Source organism: Boleophthalmus pectinirostris, unplaced genomic scaffold (assembly GCF_026225935.1).
Source record: "Boleophthalmus pectinirostris isolate CB_2022bp ecotype Guang Dong unplaced genomic scaffold, ASM2622593v1 HiC_scaffold_1, whole genome shotgun sequence".
In the NCBI taxonomy this organism is placed as follows: Eukaryota; Metazoa; Chordata; class Actinopteri; order Gobiiformes; family Gobiidae; genus Boleophthalmus; species Boleophthalmus pectinirostris.
Window position 1 is genome coordinate 21,902,613 of NW_026570970.1, and position 18,075 is coordinate 21,920,687.

An 18,075-nucleotide genomic window follows, 5' to 3' on the forward strand; every position below is an offset into this window, starting at 1 on the left:
CTGTATGTGACAAGAATTTTGAAGAGACACGTGCTACAAATTAGCAGCTGTGGTTTGATCGTCTCAAGTTTGGACAGAGAATTTTGCACGCAGTTCCAGCCCCTTCTGGATTTCAACAGAATATAGAAGGGACAGGCCAGTCACTTTACTTACTTTACTTCGCTTTAGTAAGAGTAGAGTTTGGTGGACTACAAAAAATAGTTTGGACATTTATGTAGTTTACATAAAATAATTTATACAGTTTATATAAAATAATTCAAAAATATAAATATGAAAATATGAATCAACCAAAAGATATCCAATATCATGCCCTTTTTGGCTCTTTATTAACATTGAAACTCCCAAACGTGCAAATCAAATTGTATCGGCAACAGGCAACTTATTTTTCTTCTTTTTGGTATATGAAAAAATAAAAACAAAAAATATATAATTCTTAAAACTTATTGACCAGATATAGAATTTTTGTTAAAAGCCATACTCCTCCTCATGGTTAAGAATCTATAGACCAGGATTGTGCAATCGAATTGTAAGAGATTTAGATTCAGTCATTTCAAAGTTTTATGGTAGGTCCTGCTGGGTTTTTAATCAAAAGGGCAAACCTTTGAGTTGTACTGTATGGTTTATGTTCAGAAAATTCACAGTGAGTGCCATTTTCATTTGTTTTACTAATGAGATAAAATAAAAATAATCAAAAATGGGAATAAATCAGTATGAGGAAAAACATATCTCCCAGCCGTAATACAGGCCTGCACAACATATGCCTGATCAGCCAGTCTACATTGTGTTGAAATCCAGAAGAGGCTGAAACTGGCCCATAGAGTGTGAAAATCCTCCATCCAAACTTGAGATGATCCAACCACAGCTGCTAATTTGTAGCACGTGTCTCTTTAAAATTCTTGTAACATACAGAACAAAATGTTTAACTTTTTGTATCCGAGATAAGTAACAGTTTGATGCTTCGGTTGTTGAACCTGTAAAATTTGTGCTGTTTCTCAGTTCTTTTCTGTTGTTTCCTCCCCTTTTTTTTTTTTTTTTTTTTTTTTTTTTACTTTTTATGCTTTTTTAAAATCACCATGTTTGTTTTTAATGCAAATGGACCACACTCTGATTTGTTAATCCACCTGTCAGTCACGCCCTGAAATCAGTTAGACAAGATCCAGATCCACTCGTCTTTGTAAAGTTTTGTCAGAGTGTGTGATTCTGTCTGGTCAGGTAAGCACAAGAAGGAGCTTTTGGGTTGAGCGCCACCCTATTGGCCTAGTCCTGACTCTTGACCTGGATCTGAGTCATAATCCTATTGTAGTCTCTTAAAGGCCAACACACTGCCCTCTTATGAAGGGATTTTCTTTATCTCATTACACACTTTGATAAACGATAACAACCTAACTCCCTGTGCATGGTATAGGTCTATATACATTAGGCAATGTATGTGTAGATAAAAACTGTTATCCTTTAGCATAGCAAAATTGGCATTGATTTAAAATAAGTCTCAAATGTGTCTATATGCATTTGTCCCTCTGCTCTGCTCCATCCAAATGCTACTGTAGATATCATGCATGCTTATCATAAGTGTAATTGTTTATGGCAGTAAGCTTTCTCTGGAACAATAAACAAAATCTTTCAAATCCATTTAGCACAGATAATGTGATCAGGCAGAGTAAAAGAGGCCTGAGGCGTTTCACTGTCTAGTGTTCTGGCTTTTGTTCTAAAATGACAGACCACACATTCAAAGGACGGCCATGCTAACATACGGTTTATACAGTAACGTATCTAATCTACAGTGTCATCAATATACATCTGGACTGTGCAGGCAGCCGAAGCATTTTAAACCCATGTTTTGCACAGATAAATTATTTGCCATTGATCCATTTTCACCTGTGGCTATTCGGCACACGGCCATAACAACCCTTAGCTCCAGTAGTCAATATTTCACGGGGCATGTTAAGAAAAATCATTGTCATTGTACAATTTTTAAAAATTGCTAGATTTTTGTTATAGTTGATTTGGCTCAGGCAGTGTAGCACAACCACACCAAAAAAAGTATTTGTATTTCTCCTCTTCTTTTTTCTAAATATCATGCAAATGCTGCCTGTAGGTTGCATTTGTTATTTTATGATATTTGACATTTTCCACATAGATTCACAATGTAAAAAACTAATTTACCAAAAAGAAATACAAATATTTATAATTCTGTTCTCCTTTCTTGTTTTAAGCATGTTTTATTATACCACAGTGAGGGGCTGAAATCAGGCCCGAGTCTGCTTGTTTGCTCTATAACAGATAACTGTCCTGAATGTTTTGGGAAACTCTAAAATGCAGCGTTTTAACAGGAAGAGGATTTACGTAGAGATCCGATATAAACTGAGAACTTATTTAACCTTATCTGTACCGCATCTCTCTCCTCCCATGTTTATTTCCTTTCAGCTTCAGCATCAAATTTCTTAAACTTCCTCTGTCTGTAAATAAGGTCATTAGCATTAGAAGTGTTGTATCACTGGCCCGGGACCTGTTGGAACATCACTTTTTTTTATTGACTCTCAAACAGCACAGTGCAGCTTCACACCTGTTTCAGCCCTCTGCTCTCGTACACCTGAATGAAGCCTGTTTGTTGCACAGCTGGAGTGCTAATTCTCAGTCTGCAAGTGTGACCGCCTGCTGCTCAGAGTATTGTGTTTTTCTATTGTGGTAAACCCGGGCCACAAAGCATGCTCCATTGGTTTGGAGTTTAGGAAGTATCAGAAAAGAATAACAAATATTAGAAACCATAAAATCATCCTTGATCTTTTTTTAAATGTCTTTTTTATAGAAAATATTTTGTGTCAAAATCATATTTTGCCTATAAGTTTGTTCATTGTAATGTTTAGGCTTGTCACAATTTTGAAGAGCATTATATTGTTGAACTATGGACCATAAATTATAATATTGAAACTAAACCCTAAAGCAGAACTATTCTCCCCAAAATATTCTAAAATATTGTTAAAAATATAAATAAGTTACAAAATGCAGCGGTTAGTTTGTATCTATAATGAGTCATAGAAGTCAGTTATTCACTGCTCTTCAGAAAAATAACCAAAACTTTCCCACTAGTGCAAAGAAAAAGTCCCTACAACAAACATTCTTGTTCCATCTGTTATGTATTGAACGATAAGTCAATATAGTATTCATTATGTCTAGTAATGTTTGTAACAGATCATACATGATCAAAGTTAGACCCAAGTCAATACATTTGTTTGTATAGTTGTCTTGAGTACACTGGTGTACACTTGTATGTGTGTAAGTAGGACAATGAATGGAAAATACCCAGAGGCTGCAGTCTTATATGTTAACATGCAGTATCTCATGTATGTTCATTAACATGCACTGTCTCGAACAAATTAAACAAATAATTGCTTAATTAGGAGTCTGCTCAGGTATACATTTAGTTGTTTTTCTGTGGCCACAACACAAAGAAGTGGTCACTGTTTCTTTTTAAATTACCATTAAATGAATCTACATTATTCATTATTCATCGTATTATCTTAAACCTTATCCTTTGCCTCACTGAACCCAAACCCCTGGCCAGCCCTCCTACATCGTTAAATTGTGACACATGCCTCAAAGATGACTATTTTAAGACTTAGCACACGAGACTCCATATTGAGTTTTTTTTATTCTCACACAACAGAAAACTGCAGACTATAATTACTTTGGATCACCCCCGCTGTTAAGTGCAGCTTGAAATAGATCCAATATGCAGCTGATCTCAGGGTACATGGTGGGAGTGAATTGACCTTCCAGTCATGTTTTAACTTAAAGTTAATGAATGGCAGCACCTGTGATTCTTGGAGCTTTCCATTACTGCAAGCATCATTAAACCATGGCTTCACTTTGATTTAAATGTAACAGCTCTTTTCTGTACAAAATGACCCTGCAATATTCAATACTTATTTCTTGTTATCGCTTTAAATAGCAGAGGGTGGAACAATAACATAATTTAGTTCACATGCAAGGGACATTTGTCTATGAACTATGACACCTTGTCCAATCATGTCAAAACTAGTGAACAGGTCACTTATCAACCAGAAACAGAAGTTACATTTTGCTGTCATTGCATTTTTTCAAGTTTAATAATCAATGCACTGAAGATCCAGTAACCCAGTGTACTTTTTGTGTAGGTGTTTTAGATTGTTGTCTTTGTAAAGTAATTCATGCTCTTCATCTGACCAATCCTTCATACACACTTGAACGAAGCAGTTTTACTTCAAAAATTAAAAAAATAAAAAATAAAAATTGGAGCACAGTATATTTTTGTGGTGTGAATTCCTTGTGGCCATTTGTGTCTTGACAGTAGCAGCCCAGGCAGAAATGCAGTGATATGTGTGTGGTATGTTTACAACAGCTTCATAACATATTGTTCCTTGTCATTGGTCCAAGTGCGCTCCCCAGCTCCCCCAGCCTGTGTTTGGGGCAGTGAGGTGGGCTCCGTTTGGACCATCTGCCACAGCCCTGTCCACACCGAGACAATGAGTGTCCGGCCAGAGTGAGCGAGGGAGGGACGTGGGCGGAGGAAGGACATTCAAATATGCCTGCTAATAATTATAGCACAACACCTCTTACACAAATAAAACTGCATCTACATTTGAATTTTTAGCTCTTCTGATGTTTTTTTACTTATTACATAAAGTGGGACGGAAACCGACTTTAAGATATTTGTGATATAAGCTGTAATGCTAACGAAATATCTGGACTGTTTGTGCTGACCAACCTGGTGCTTATAGCTTTGCGAACATTTTCTAAAGCAATAAAATAATCAAATATATTCCAATGAATGAATACACTTTTTACTATTATAAATGTTGTCATGACAAATTTTCATCTTTTCTGTATTAGCAAATTTCAGCACAATGGACTTTTGAACACTGAATTTATTTCAAAATACAGCTACATCTCAACTTTAACTAAGCAAGAAGGAAAGAATGAATTTATAATTGATAATGAACAAATCATTTATTAGGAATGATCGTACTTAATACATCAACCCTAGCCCCTTAATCAAGTGTGCATTGTGTAGCTTTCCTGGTGGAGGGTCCATAACCTGCTTGTTTCTATGAATAAGTCATTGCTTTCTCGAGAATGTTCCGCAGTATGACATTAAACAGCTTTACCTTATATTTGTTGAATTACAGGTGGTTGTTTTGCTCAAAAAACGGCATTCAGAATGTGAGCGGGGTCACCTCTCCATGGATCTGACCTTGTAACTTGTAACTTGGTCTGGTTTGGTTCCCAGGAAGACAGAAAGGTTTAATACTTAATGCACACTGTAAAACATTCCAGACAAAGAAATAACATCTCATGGAGAAAAACATTTGACGACTCTCCACCCGAAAAATTACACAATGCAACTTTAAGTAGTTACTAAGCTTGATAAAAACATTAATAATTTAGTTATTATAAAGTCATGCCAGGGTGGGTTTTGAATATTTTTACTACTACGAAACTATGCTGTTACTACACTTAATTGATTTCTGAAGTTGAAAATAAATAAGTGATGTAGCTACATAAAAAGATGGATTATTAATTAGCACCTAGTATAAAGATTTTTGTCAGTCAGTTATTTAAAATGAGTACTTCTATAATTTACTAGTAATATTTGAATCTTTAAATAACTCAAGCATGTTTTCACCAACTTAACAATAGAAAAATAATACACGTAGCAGTCAGAATCGCTGTTTGGCAGAGCTGTAACCATCCCATCCCATAATGTACTGCACCGTGGCCGGGTTATGTAAGAGACTGTTCTGGTCTATTCTTAGCTCTACCTCGCTGAGAAAGTAACTGTGCTGGTTGCCTGAGAGTCAAAAGCGCACAGATCTGATGAGGGGGGGAATCAGTGAGGTGCAAACAGCGCAGTGGGTTACTCTGCCATCAGGCGCCCGTACCGCGACACGGGCAGGATGGCATGCCCAAATTTGGATACAGGAAATAGAGGTGTACGCGTGAAGGGGTGGCAGATAAGGGGGTTATAAATTTAGTCGTAGCAAGAAGGGATGTATGTAAACTACAAAATTAAAATTGTTAAGTAAGACACTCATTTGTTGTGTATATTTTTTTGTTTCTCTTCTGTATTAGTTTGAAGAAGAAATTGAAAAGCAGTTAACATTATTATTTCAAAATGCCAGAAAGCCAAGGAAAACTGGTAAAAAAAATACATTTCTATCTCTTCAGCTATCACGACACAACCACTTTCACATCCTCCATCTGTCACTATGCCCTGTCTCGGTCACTTAGCCTCCCAACTGTCCACTGCATTTTAATGGATGCCAAATCCTATTACAATGATTCCTGGAAGGCCTGTGAAAGAGGGGGTCACATATGGTGAATCTGTGTAGTAGTTGTTCCTGGGGTCTTAAGACAACATTTGACGTAGACCAACATCTGACCTTCTCTATGACAGGGAGGGCAGGGTGTCTATGGTAAGGGCAAGGCTTTATGTAACAATAATACACTGCTTTTATATACTGATTTCTCCCTGTTTGGTATAAATATAAACTTTTTATTTTGTTTTTTATACAAGCTGTTTTTATACAAACTGTAAAAACCTTTCTAGTTCTTGGGTCAGGGTCATATAAATTTACCTGAAATGTTCTGTTATATTAGCCTGATTCATCCTGACCTCGCAGCATTAGGATTCATTCGCTTGACGGTAGGCAGCTACTTTTTTTGCTGCTATTTGGTCGTGATGTATGTAATGACCCAAATCCCACAGGAAGAAGGGCGATAACGTCTTTCCCCTTGATAAAATTTACTAAACATTCTCTTTGTTCTGGCTTTAAATCCTCAATCTCGGGAATCGTTGAACACACAGAATGCATGGCTCTTCACTGATTAGCTGATCCCCGGACTTGCACTTCCGGGGTTCTTGCAAACCTTCTGTGTATCCCGATTCCTGACCTAGTTGCTGGAGAGAAATGAAATTGAGCAGAGGCACTAGGTGGCACCAGCCTGGCTACTGTTGTATGGCTTTAATATCTATTTCGCAGTGGCTCAGTTTCAGGTGTTTGTGTTGCTCAAACATGCATCTCTACAAATTGGACTTGTGATTTGGTCTGATGGCACCTTCTTGTCTCCATGGAGATAAATAGGAGGTCTACTGCCATTAGATCTGTCACAATAATTACTATATCGATTTATCGTTCAATATATGAAAGCTGGAACAATATATTTTGGGACTCAGTATTTATCGTGTGTGTAATTTCTGTGCAATAGTAGGGAGATTTTTGTTAATTTTTGAAGGATTTGAGCTTTACAGTGTAGAATAAATAATAAATAAATAACTTCTAAGTTGTCTTTTTTTTGTATCTATGTATTTGTTGCAACTCATGCTACTCTTTATTTAAAAATGGGTTTTCTGGGATTATTCTGCTTTGTGTCAGTGGCATAAAGTGGTTTCAATATTATCATTTATCATCTGTATTTTCTTAAACTATATATCGTGCTTCAAATTTCTTCCCTGTCATACTGTGGAACATTTCAGTCAAAGCTATTTTATGTGTTTTTTATGTGCTGCATTTTTCTAGCAACTGTTGAGAGACCAGAATACTAACTATAAATAAAATATACGACATGCCAAAACCTAATTAGACATAGATTTGTCAAGGAGAGCATTGTGCAGTTAAACTAATAAGAAAATGCTGGCCACTCTATCTTTTCATTAAGGATTTTCTATAATTATGTTTTGTACAGGTTCGATCTGAAGTGGACCAGTAATGCATTTGAAAAGTGTTTATTCAATGTTGTATTAATTATTAGATCAATTTTTACTCTTTGAAAAATGTCCCCTCCACGTATAATTCTTGTTATTTCAAATGTTAGTTCCCATTCTAGACTGACATTTTCTTTCAAATTTTAAAGAGCCAGTGAGTCAGACCCAATAAGTGCATTCCCTTATAGTTCTCCGTCAGTGCCAAAACTTTGCACAAAATGGCGATCCTTTTTAAATGCCAAATGCACATTTCCGACACTCACAGAAATGCCCTTCACTTGTACAAAAGACATTTTAAGCATTTGAGTAGTTTGAATAAAAGCAGCCAGTAACTTGAAGCAGCTTTTTCTTAAAATGTGGTTTCGACTTTGCTCGGCGTTGCATCATGTTTATGTTATCTGAAACATAGACAGCGGGGTGAGTGAGATCTGACAAGATTGGGAAATTATGAACATTGTTTACTCCACAACAGACAGAGCTGGCCCTGTTACCACTGCAGGCAGAGGGCTGGAGCAGGCTTGTCTGGGCGGGCTCCAATGGTAGAACCCTCGGGCGATGGCTGCACTGGTTCCATGTCCCTGTTTATGCTCAGCACAGCCAGACACTCCTGTCTAGACCTCATGTCCAATCATTCACTCCTTTGTCCAGACTCGTGCTGTACTTTGAAAACGCTCACATTTGCTATTAAAAAGGACTTTGATTTGTGTATGGTAGATAAGCAGTTGAAACTAACATGTGTGACTGAAAGAATATGACTGAAAATAGGAATGCCACGATAACAAATTTTGAAGCATGATATATCAGAGAAATATGGCGACAAATGCTCATATTGAAACTACATACTGCCACTGACCCACAATAAATATTGAGCTCCAGAATATATTGTTCCAGCTTTCATATATTGAATGATGAAAAAGTAACTGAACGTCCATCTTGCTGAGGTTGAGTGGACTCCAAATGCTTGATATTTGTGAAAAGAAGTCAGTGCTTTGTGAAAGTTATCTCTTGCATAGCAGGTTTTCAGTTTGTGTCTGACAGTTAGTGTAATTGACACCAGCGCAGATGTATAAGTGAGTATGAGAATTGATTTTGACAGCTCACAAATTATCGGACCAGCTGTGGAGATGAAATTCTTCTCACAATCGTTTTGATAATTTGTTTTACTGAGCAAAACCAGATAAGGCAAATAAGCCATAGAAAATACACAAGATGGTGTCTCAATATAACTCTTGTTTAAAGACTGATTCAGAATTATACATTAGTTATTCATGGCTTTAGAGAAAATCAAACAAAAACATAATTTCCATAATCTTTCCTTGCCTCAGTAAATAGTTTAATATTTGACTATATTAGAGTTGCTTACATAATGTACACACACTAACAAATTAACACATCAAAACTATGACTAAACTGGGACTATATTCAAAACTAACCTTGGACAACAACAACCAATTTGGACTAAACTGGGCTGAAACCTGCACCCAACAAGGACCAGTGTGACCCTAAACAACCATGTCCGGTATTTTTGTAAGTGCTTTAAGTGTTTTTGTTTTGTTTGTGCAGACCTCAGTGACACTCTGTTGGAAGTGGTGGGTCTGGAGGGGGCCATAGAGATGGGTCAGATCTACACTGGACTGAAGAGCGCAGGACGGAGATTGGCCCAGTGCTCCAGTGTCACCATCAGGTCAGCCCCATTTCTCCTCTATTCTCTGTTCATGTGTCCTCTGAAATATACATGCAAAAGAAAATGTAGTTCTAAAGTGCTATGTGTCCTCAAAACTGATGCTGAATAATAAATGTCAACATACAACATGCCTAACGTTTCATTCACAAAAAACAATGTTGGTGTCTTTCAGCCAGTAATATTAAAGGTTCAATGTGCAATTTTTTTGTAACTGCATGAGATTATGGAGACCACCAGAAAACCTCACCAGAAAAATTACATAGTATAGCTTTAAGGTTATGGCTGCAATAATCAAATAGCAAAGGCTTCAGTTGTTTAGGCAACAGAATGTTCCTGCAAACAAAATATGTTGCCCAACTTGTTAGAACTGGATTCTTCTATTAGTTTAGCACTTTATATTTTAGTATCTCAAAGGTTAATGTTAATGGATAAGTTTGTAAATTGCACCATGAACTGAACAATGATTTTAAAACATTACGTACAGTATTTTCTCAAGATCCTCCAGTCATAATAAAAGTGGCATAAACAACAGCTTCTTTTACTGCATGTAGCTCATTTTCCAAGAACTGAGCTGATGAATATTTTGAAATCCCTCTCCCATACACTGTTGCTTTAGCTGCAGGGGCGACAACAGAGGCCCTAAACTAACTTCTGACTGCGTGTGTGTACAGTAGGCACAGAGTTTGAACAGTGGGGGCCTGTCTGGGAATGAGTCTGATGGGAACAAAGGGTGCAGTGTGTGACCCTGTCCTGGGACAGTGTGAATGGCCTCTACTGCCTCAGAGGTGTGCGTGATCTGACCTTCACAACCTCTCTCTCTCTCTCTCTCTCTCTCTCTCTCTCTCTCTCTCTCTCTCTCTCTCTCTCTCTCTCTCCCCCACTCTTTTTCTTCTCTTTCCTCTCCCTCTATTTCTCTCTCTTCTCTCTCCACCTCTTTCACTCTGTCTATCTCTCTCTGTCCTCTGTTTCTCTCCTTCCCTCTCTCATCATCACTCTTTAAGTCTCTGTCCCTGTCTCTCTCTCCTCTTTCTCTGTCCCTCTCTCCTTGCTCTCTCCCTCTTTTCTCTTTCTCTCTCCTCCCTCTTTCTCTTTCTTTCATAGGACATCCCGGCGATTGCCAATGCAGATAGATGGTGAGCCCTGGATGCAGCCACCATGTACAGTAAGTACTTCATAAATCACATTACCGTGTGTCAAGCATTTGCCAACTTTTTTCCTTTTTTAAACAAATTAATTATTTAATACATATTAGCATTCCACAACGTACACTCATTTGCAGCCTTTGTCTAAACGCTGTAGATAATGCAATCCCGTTCACATAAGAAACACATTGTGGTCTATCACTGCTGCCCAAAGTCATGCATTCACTGTACCTTCACTTACAACAGAAAAGAATGTAGCATTACTAATTCAGCAAAACACTTTGTTACTAACTATTGCTGGGTTTCAGATGACATAACAACATTCTATTGGCCAATAATATTTAATGCAGATGGAGGGCAATGAGTTTTTGAGTTTAGTTAATAACTGAAAATACCAGGTTCAGCATTTGTGAATCTACCATTTGGATATTTCATGCTAAAGTACAATGCAATCAATTGGGAAATCTGTCTCTTGCCCCCATCTGGGAGTCTAACATCATCAGATTCTCGAATCGGAAAACTACCAACTAGGGGTAAACCTAATATTAATTTTCTGTTTCTCGTGATTTTTCCAGCTTCGAATCACACACAAGAACCAGGTCCCGATGCTGTTGGGTCCACCTCAGAAGACCCCGTTTTTCTTCTTCAAAAAACGCAACCGGAGCCGTGACTAAAACTAAAACCCAAATACTGAAAATAGAATATGCACACACACATCGTTACACATAAACAGGCAGCTCCATAAGATGAGGTATGTCAGAGATATGTTGATTTCTTTGGGGATTTCGATCGACCAAAAATCAGGACTCTCCGAACTACAAGACTTTTGACCAAGCCCTGTGGAAGTATTCTATTTATCATTGTGGATTTTAACTCTTTGTGGACCAGTACAGCACTGCCTGACCAATACAAATCTAGATACTAGTATGAACTCAATTTCAAAGAACTAAAATAAAAAAATGCACAAACTTGGATGAAGAAAGTGAAAGCTGGATTGCTGTAAACCCGACTTTGAGTAAACATGGGCACAACCACTTCTCTACATAAATAATAGAGTTGGTTGTAAGAGACTGCACTGCGGGCCCCCCCTCCTCCCCACACACACACATTGACAACAGCTGAGCGGAGGAGCGCCACGGAAAATGCCTCATACATTATTGACTTATTTTGTTTGTTACGTTGGCGGTAGTAGGGCGCATCTGTGGCAACATGCAAGGACTGGGAGCCCCTCAGCATCACTAGCCTAAAAAACCTTTAACAACGAAGAAAAGAAAATATCCTGCTTACAGACTGATAGGGGATGTTATTGCAGTTCCTCTGGTCTTATTTTGTGCAGATCATTTATTCCAGCGTTGTTCTGACTCAGCTCGTTGGCTTGGTTCGCTGTAATATGAGGTCGTGGATTGAAATAAATCTTCTCGAGAGTGTTAAAGCTAGGCCCCTGGGTTTTTATTTACCGGCGCATTGACAGGGGACCTAAAATTATCACTCACTTACAGAGACTGTGTGTGCTCCTGTGAAATCCTACGCCTAATTACACTGTCAAACATCACCGTCCCCTCCGCAGCCTCTTCATTATTTCTTTAAATACCAAAAATACATGAAAGGACAAAGATGGACTTCAAAGAAAATATCTGTTAAGGATCTGTTAAAAAGAGGCACTAGGTCTCTGTTGATAATAACGAATGTAACACATGAGTATAATAATCATGTCCCCAAAATATTGCAATGATATCATATAAGAATAAGTATATGTATATTTCTGGAAAGTAGGTGTAGATCACATATACTGTACACTTGAATGTGTTTGAATTTATCATTGTTAATGTAAAAGTCTTAGAGTTTAGAGGGGTTTGGATCAGTATTCTCACTGTTCAGAGCTACAGTCACTCTCTGGAGGTTTCCACTCATTTAGGGAGAATCTGTGATCTGAAAACTGTGATTCAGCAAGCGACAAGGCAATTTGTCATTTAATATTGTGAAATATTATGATAGAGTGCTGTCATTACCGATGCTCTTATAATCTTTTATAAAGCCAGAAGAACTGTGATGGTCGGATCTGTGACACTGTGGACATTACGAGTTTTCTGAGGTTTTCGATTATTTATTTATTTTGTTTTATTTTTGGTATATTTATTATTTTTGTGTAATTCATCATTATTTGTTAAACAGTTTAAAGTTTTTTTTTCTTCTAGCAACTTTCAGACATTTACATTTTAAAGTTTATGTTATAGAGAGAATTTTTTTGAGAAATCTTGAAACATTGTTTGAAAATTCAAAATAGTTTTTACTATGTTAAAAAAAATTAAGCAAAAATCATACTTGATATTTAATTTGCGATATGGCCTTATAGTGTATACGTATATTATGAAATATATGTATTAAACAATGGCACAATATTTTAAATTACAGTCATGTTTGGGGCATGAGTTTCTAACATTGGCTTGTGTTACTGTGGAAACTGTGGAGTCCTCGGAGAGTGACTGTAGAGAGGACTTATGAGCACCACTGTGGGGTGAGGCCAAGACGCTTTGACCCTGGCTCCCTTTAACCACACTGGGACCGCCCTCTGATACCCAGGCCCCCCAAAACCCATCCACTTTTTCAGTATTCAAGAAAAATGATTATTTCTACCTAGATTTAATATCTACAATCACAACAAGCACTTTGTAATAGCATCACTGTGGAAGTTATCATTATTTCCTATAGGAGCCTGGGTGCAAGAGAAGCCAGTGTAAAAAGAGTGCATGTTTACAGTAATTACAGTTATTGAACGAATAGTTTTAAACCGCTATATTACCAAGTGTATATATTTGTTTATAATATTTTACCTTCATCACCGCATGCCTGCTGAAACAGTGAGTGAACAAAACAGCGCGTGTGCATCCAAATGATCATTTCTTTGCTTTGCTAAATCTGAAATATTTATTATTTGTTGTGATTATATTTTTTGCTAGCATGTTCATAGTCATGTATAAAAGACGGGGGAAATAAACTGTTTGGTGCAAAAGAGAAAGCTGCAGGCCCCCAGCTGTGTCATCTGTCACAACTTGTGTGTTTTACTGTGGGCAATAAGGGGAGCGTGTGTCAGATCTGAGGTTTATGACTATGCTTTGAAGTGATAGGTGGCCCTAAAGTCAATAGAGCTGTTCTCATAGGCTTTGTAATTATCACACTGTTAGACGTTGAAAACACTAATACACTCTGATGCTACTGTATACAGCACTGTGCAATAAAAGCTCTGGTCTGAAGACAGTGGTGATAGCAACAAAGAAAGGCATGTCTTTTTAATATAAAGATAGAACTTACACTTAACTTAATCCACACAAGAAAGAACTTGGACACAGTAGGTCACACATTATAGTCTAATAACAAAGAGTAAAAAATTAATGGTAATGAAACTCTAAATAATGATAACTGAAGACATCTAAGGTTCAAATATACAGATTGTATATGTGTGAAATATTGTAAATATAACATACTGTATATATCTATAAGCTATGCAAGAACAGAAATAGCAATTTGAATCTAACTTTATCCTTGACCCTATGCCATGGGTTACCAGTTATTATAATATGTGCAAAAAAACTTGATGTGTTAAATAAAAATTTTGACAAAATTGCAACCCAGTTACAGCGGCTTTAACATCTCTTACCCCTAATATAAACCCCAGGAATTTTTTTGGTAATGTGTTTTTTTGTTTTGTTTTGTTTTGTTTTTTTGTCATGTTAAATTATCGGACACGTATATAACAAAAAAGAAAAAAAAAAACTTTTCAGTTTTATAAAGACTGAAATGATGTGCTTATAGTGATGAGTCAAGGCAGATGTCCTTGAAACAGGAACACAGCTGTGAACTTATCTGTGCGTCATCATTCAAGAGACTACATTCAAAAACATACTTTAAAATGTTTTTCTTTATGAGGGTGAAAAAACTGCCACACTAGACACCAAGTACAGTAAGATACACAGCCTTATTGCCAGTCCAAATGTTAGCCAAAAATCAGTTTTCAAATTTAGTTTTTACAGTACAAGACACGAAGTGCACATTAATATGTTAAATTTGTTTTAACAGTATGTTTTTTTCCTTTTTGCTCTTGAGAGGCTAGTTGAAAGAGCATTTCAATTTCCTCATCAAAGGTGCTTTACCTGATTTTATTGTCTTAAAAATGTGAAAAAACACAACTACTGTAGGTCATTTTAAACCCTTTGCAGTGGTCCAATTATTCCTCATTTACCTTATGCATTCCGAGCATCCTAATTATTCGCCACAATGAGTTTATAAGCACTTTTCTAAACCCTCAGAGACCAGAGTTTTGCCATCAAATATATAGATATCGAACATTCTACATCTATGGCCATCACAGTAAAGCAAACAACAATTAGCATGCTAACCACGCACTTCTTGATTCTCAGTCAAGAAAACACTTTATAGTGAGATTCAGACAGTACACACAGCTGACTTATTTTGACTTTAAGACTTGCTTATACAATATATCTGTACTCGGGTGAGACACAATTTGCTCAAATACATGAAAGGAAATTGGTAAAAGAAAAAAAAAGTATTTACGTCATTTATGTATTTAATTATACAATGCGAGACTGTGATTTACTAATAAGCTGATTCATGTTTTCCATCTGTGCGTCTGTACTGTTGGGGTACAGCTTCGCTCTCCCACGCCACCTCCCCCTTTATCGCATAAGTACATGTTTGCCAATCAGATTACCTGTATCAAGTGACATCACAGGCCTATATGTTGCAACATAGGGTACACAATTGAATAACACAGAAAGACTGAAGAGGAAAGTGCCAATCAAATACATTACAACAGTATGTGTAGCCTGAAGGGACAGTTTGGAAAAATAGATGTTGTATGTATTGTGTTAGGATTGACGTGTGCACTGTCCTGTGTGTTTTTCCCCTTAGGGTCGTGTGAGGAGTGTACTTTGAGCTCAGTGAGGGTCAAGGGCATGCACTTTCTCTGCATCATGTGATTAGGCAATAAAATAATCAATAGGAGCTCTACAGTCAGCCATAGTGTGCAGATTTACATGGGACAACACTTAACTGACTTAAGTGGACATGAGTTTTCTATATAAAATGTGTCTTAAAGGTATATTGTGTAATTTTTCTGGTGGAAAGTTCACTATATGTTTATGTTTGTTTTTGCTTTGCCTAGAATGTTCCACAGTAAAATGATCTGTGTAGCATAATTCATTTACAGGTTTTTAATTGTCCAAATATAAGCAAAAAACTTGCACTGTTACTGTGAGCGAGGAGTCCACAGATCAGACCTGTAAATTGACCCAGTGGCGTCACCTGCTTTCATGGAGATAAATATGTTTAATGCCGTACTCTGGTAGCCAGATTCATCAGCTTGTTTCACTTCGTAGAAACCGTCTGACCTCGCAGTATTAGAATTCGTTCGCTCGACGGTAGGCTGGTACTTTTTTATTTAACCAATCGCTGTTATTTGGTCGTGACATATGTAATGCGCCTCTAACGAACCTAACTGATATATTAAGCTTTTCCCAAATCCATTGGGAAGAAGGGCAATAACATCTTTCACCTTGATAAAAATTCACCAAACATTCTGTTTGTTCCAGCGTTAAATTCTCGATCTCAGGAATCGTTGCTAACACAGAATGTATGGCTCTTCACTGATTGGCTGGTGCCCAAACTTGCACTTCCTGGGTTTTTTACGAACCATCTAGTCTATTCCGATTCTTGACCTAGTCGCTGGAGAGAAATGAAATTGAGCAGAAGAACTAGGTGGTGCCAGTCTGACTAGTACTGTGGAACATTACACCCAAAACAATAAAATCTCCATTGAGACAAGCTGATGGATTCTACCAGAAAAGTTACTAAATAGAAAAGAAAATTCTACTTTTCATTGGTGTTTTATATATTGCACTATTACTTCTAAACTCAACAGCCTGTCAATAGTTTAGAAGATTGAAAAATGATGAACCCCTCCCCCCAACCTAATTTTGTAACTCTTCTTTCTGCACGAATGATTAAATTAAAAGAGAACCCATCAAACTGGTTCTCACTTGCGATATGATGAGGCCATTATAAACCGCACTATACTAATGTGCAGCTGTGGGCACACCCTGATAGTAACAGCCTTTACATTAGAGCAGGGGTCAGAGTATTCTGTGTTAGTGACTCACTGATGGCATGAGGAGACAGTGAGGAAATCTGTGGTGACAATGACTGAACAAACAAAGCCTCAGGAGGATCGCCAAGACAACAGCTTTAGACCATCAAAATAAAAGTACAATGAAGATGTTAGCAAATGAAATTAATTAAATATTTATGGAAAAGTATTGAAGAATTCATAATAGTATACTTTTGTTAGGTTGTCCTGCTTGCAATGCTCATTTGTTATTAAAGGTGCACTATTTAACTTTCCTGGTGGAGAGTTCGCCACATGCTTTTCTCCATGGAGATGTTATTGTGTTGATATTTGCCCAGAATGTTTCACAGCATAACAGTAAACATATCTATCTCCATGGAAACAAGCAGGTGACACCAACAGATCAAATACAGGATAGCTCTGGAGAGGCCCACTTACAGTAAGAATGCATGTTTTTTAATGTAGTTTTGAGCAGTAAATATAACAGTGATTGAATGAATGCAAGATAGAAAATGTCATACTGTGGAGCATTCCAGTGCATTAACATCTCTATGGGGACCAGTAGGTTGCAGAATTCCCATCAGAAAAAGTACATAGTAGATCTTTAAATACAAGTATAAGAACTAAATCAGAGCTAAATTGTAGTACATAAACAGATTTGAACTGACAAAAGAAAGCAATCATATCAAAGGCTATGTAGTTTAAGATATCCTTGGGTTTCGAAATGATCACAAATTACAATCATTGCCATAGAGATAAACAATTCAAAACAAATATTATATCCTTTGAATGGAAAAAACGCCCTCAGAATGAACAGAAACATGGCAGCTATAAGCCTATATCAGAAAGTATGGATTTATCTGACTAAATGTGATCAAACTGATTTCCAGTAAAAGAACTATGCTTAAGCACTTTTGTCAACAAAGTTAAATTTTGTCATTTCGCCAAGAACTTATTTCCACTTCCAGAGTCAATGACAAAGAAAAATGATATAAACTGTAGCAACGTGCATAAGACATGGCTGAATTGAAAACAGGAGCAACAATAGCGTGTGTGTTGTACAATTGCAGTCTCCCTTTGGCAGAGCTTCTTGGTTTAGGCGGTTAAGATAACAAGGAAGGAATTAACTCCCAAAGCTATTAATAGACAGCAAGCCTCATCTTGTCTGTAGCATCCAGCAGCAGGAAAAACACACTGAAATGACACTTTTTGACAGAGGTTTGGGAGGAAAAGGGCAAATGTATTGAGTATTTATGTTATGATTATTTATGAAGTTCAGAGTTATAATGAAGATAGTTTTGTATGTCAGGTATGTTCATCAATTCTGGATTATACTGTCATCATGTGAGACTTTTAATCTGTGAATTTG

At 37.0% G+C, this 18,075-nt stretch overlaps 1 protein-coding gene across 2 annotated transcripts in view; it reads left to right on the plus strand.

The window, feature by feature from the left end:
* Positions 1-14,193, plus strand: part of LOC110170583 (diacylglycerol kinase beta) — a 66,073-nt gene extending 51,880 nt beyond the window's left edge. For both annotated transcript variants that reach the window (XM_055150100.1, XM_020936246.2), the window contains 3 exons: positions 9,305-9,425; positions 10,527-10,587; positions 11,143-14,193. In XM_055150100.1, coding sequence (XP_055006075.1) covers positions 9,305-9,425; positions 10,527-10,587; positions 11,143-11,241 — 281 coding nt within the window. In that variant the 3' untranslated portion in view covers positions 11,242-14,193. The remainder of the gene's footprint in view (positions 1-9,304; positions 9,426-10,526; positions 10,588-11,142) is intronic.
* The last annotated feature ends 3,882 nt before the right edge of the window (positions 14,194-18,075 follow it).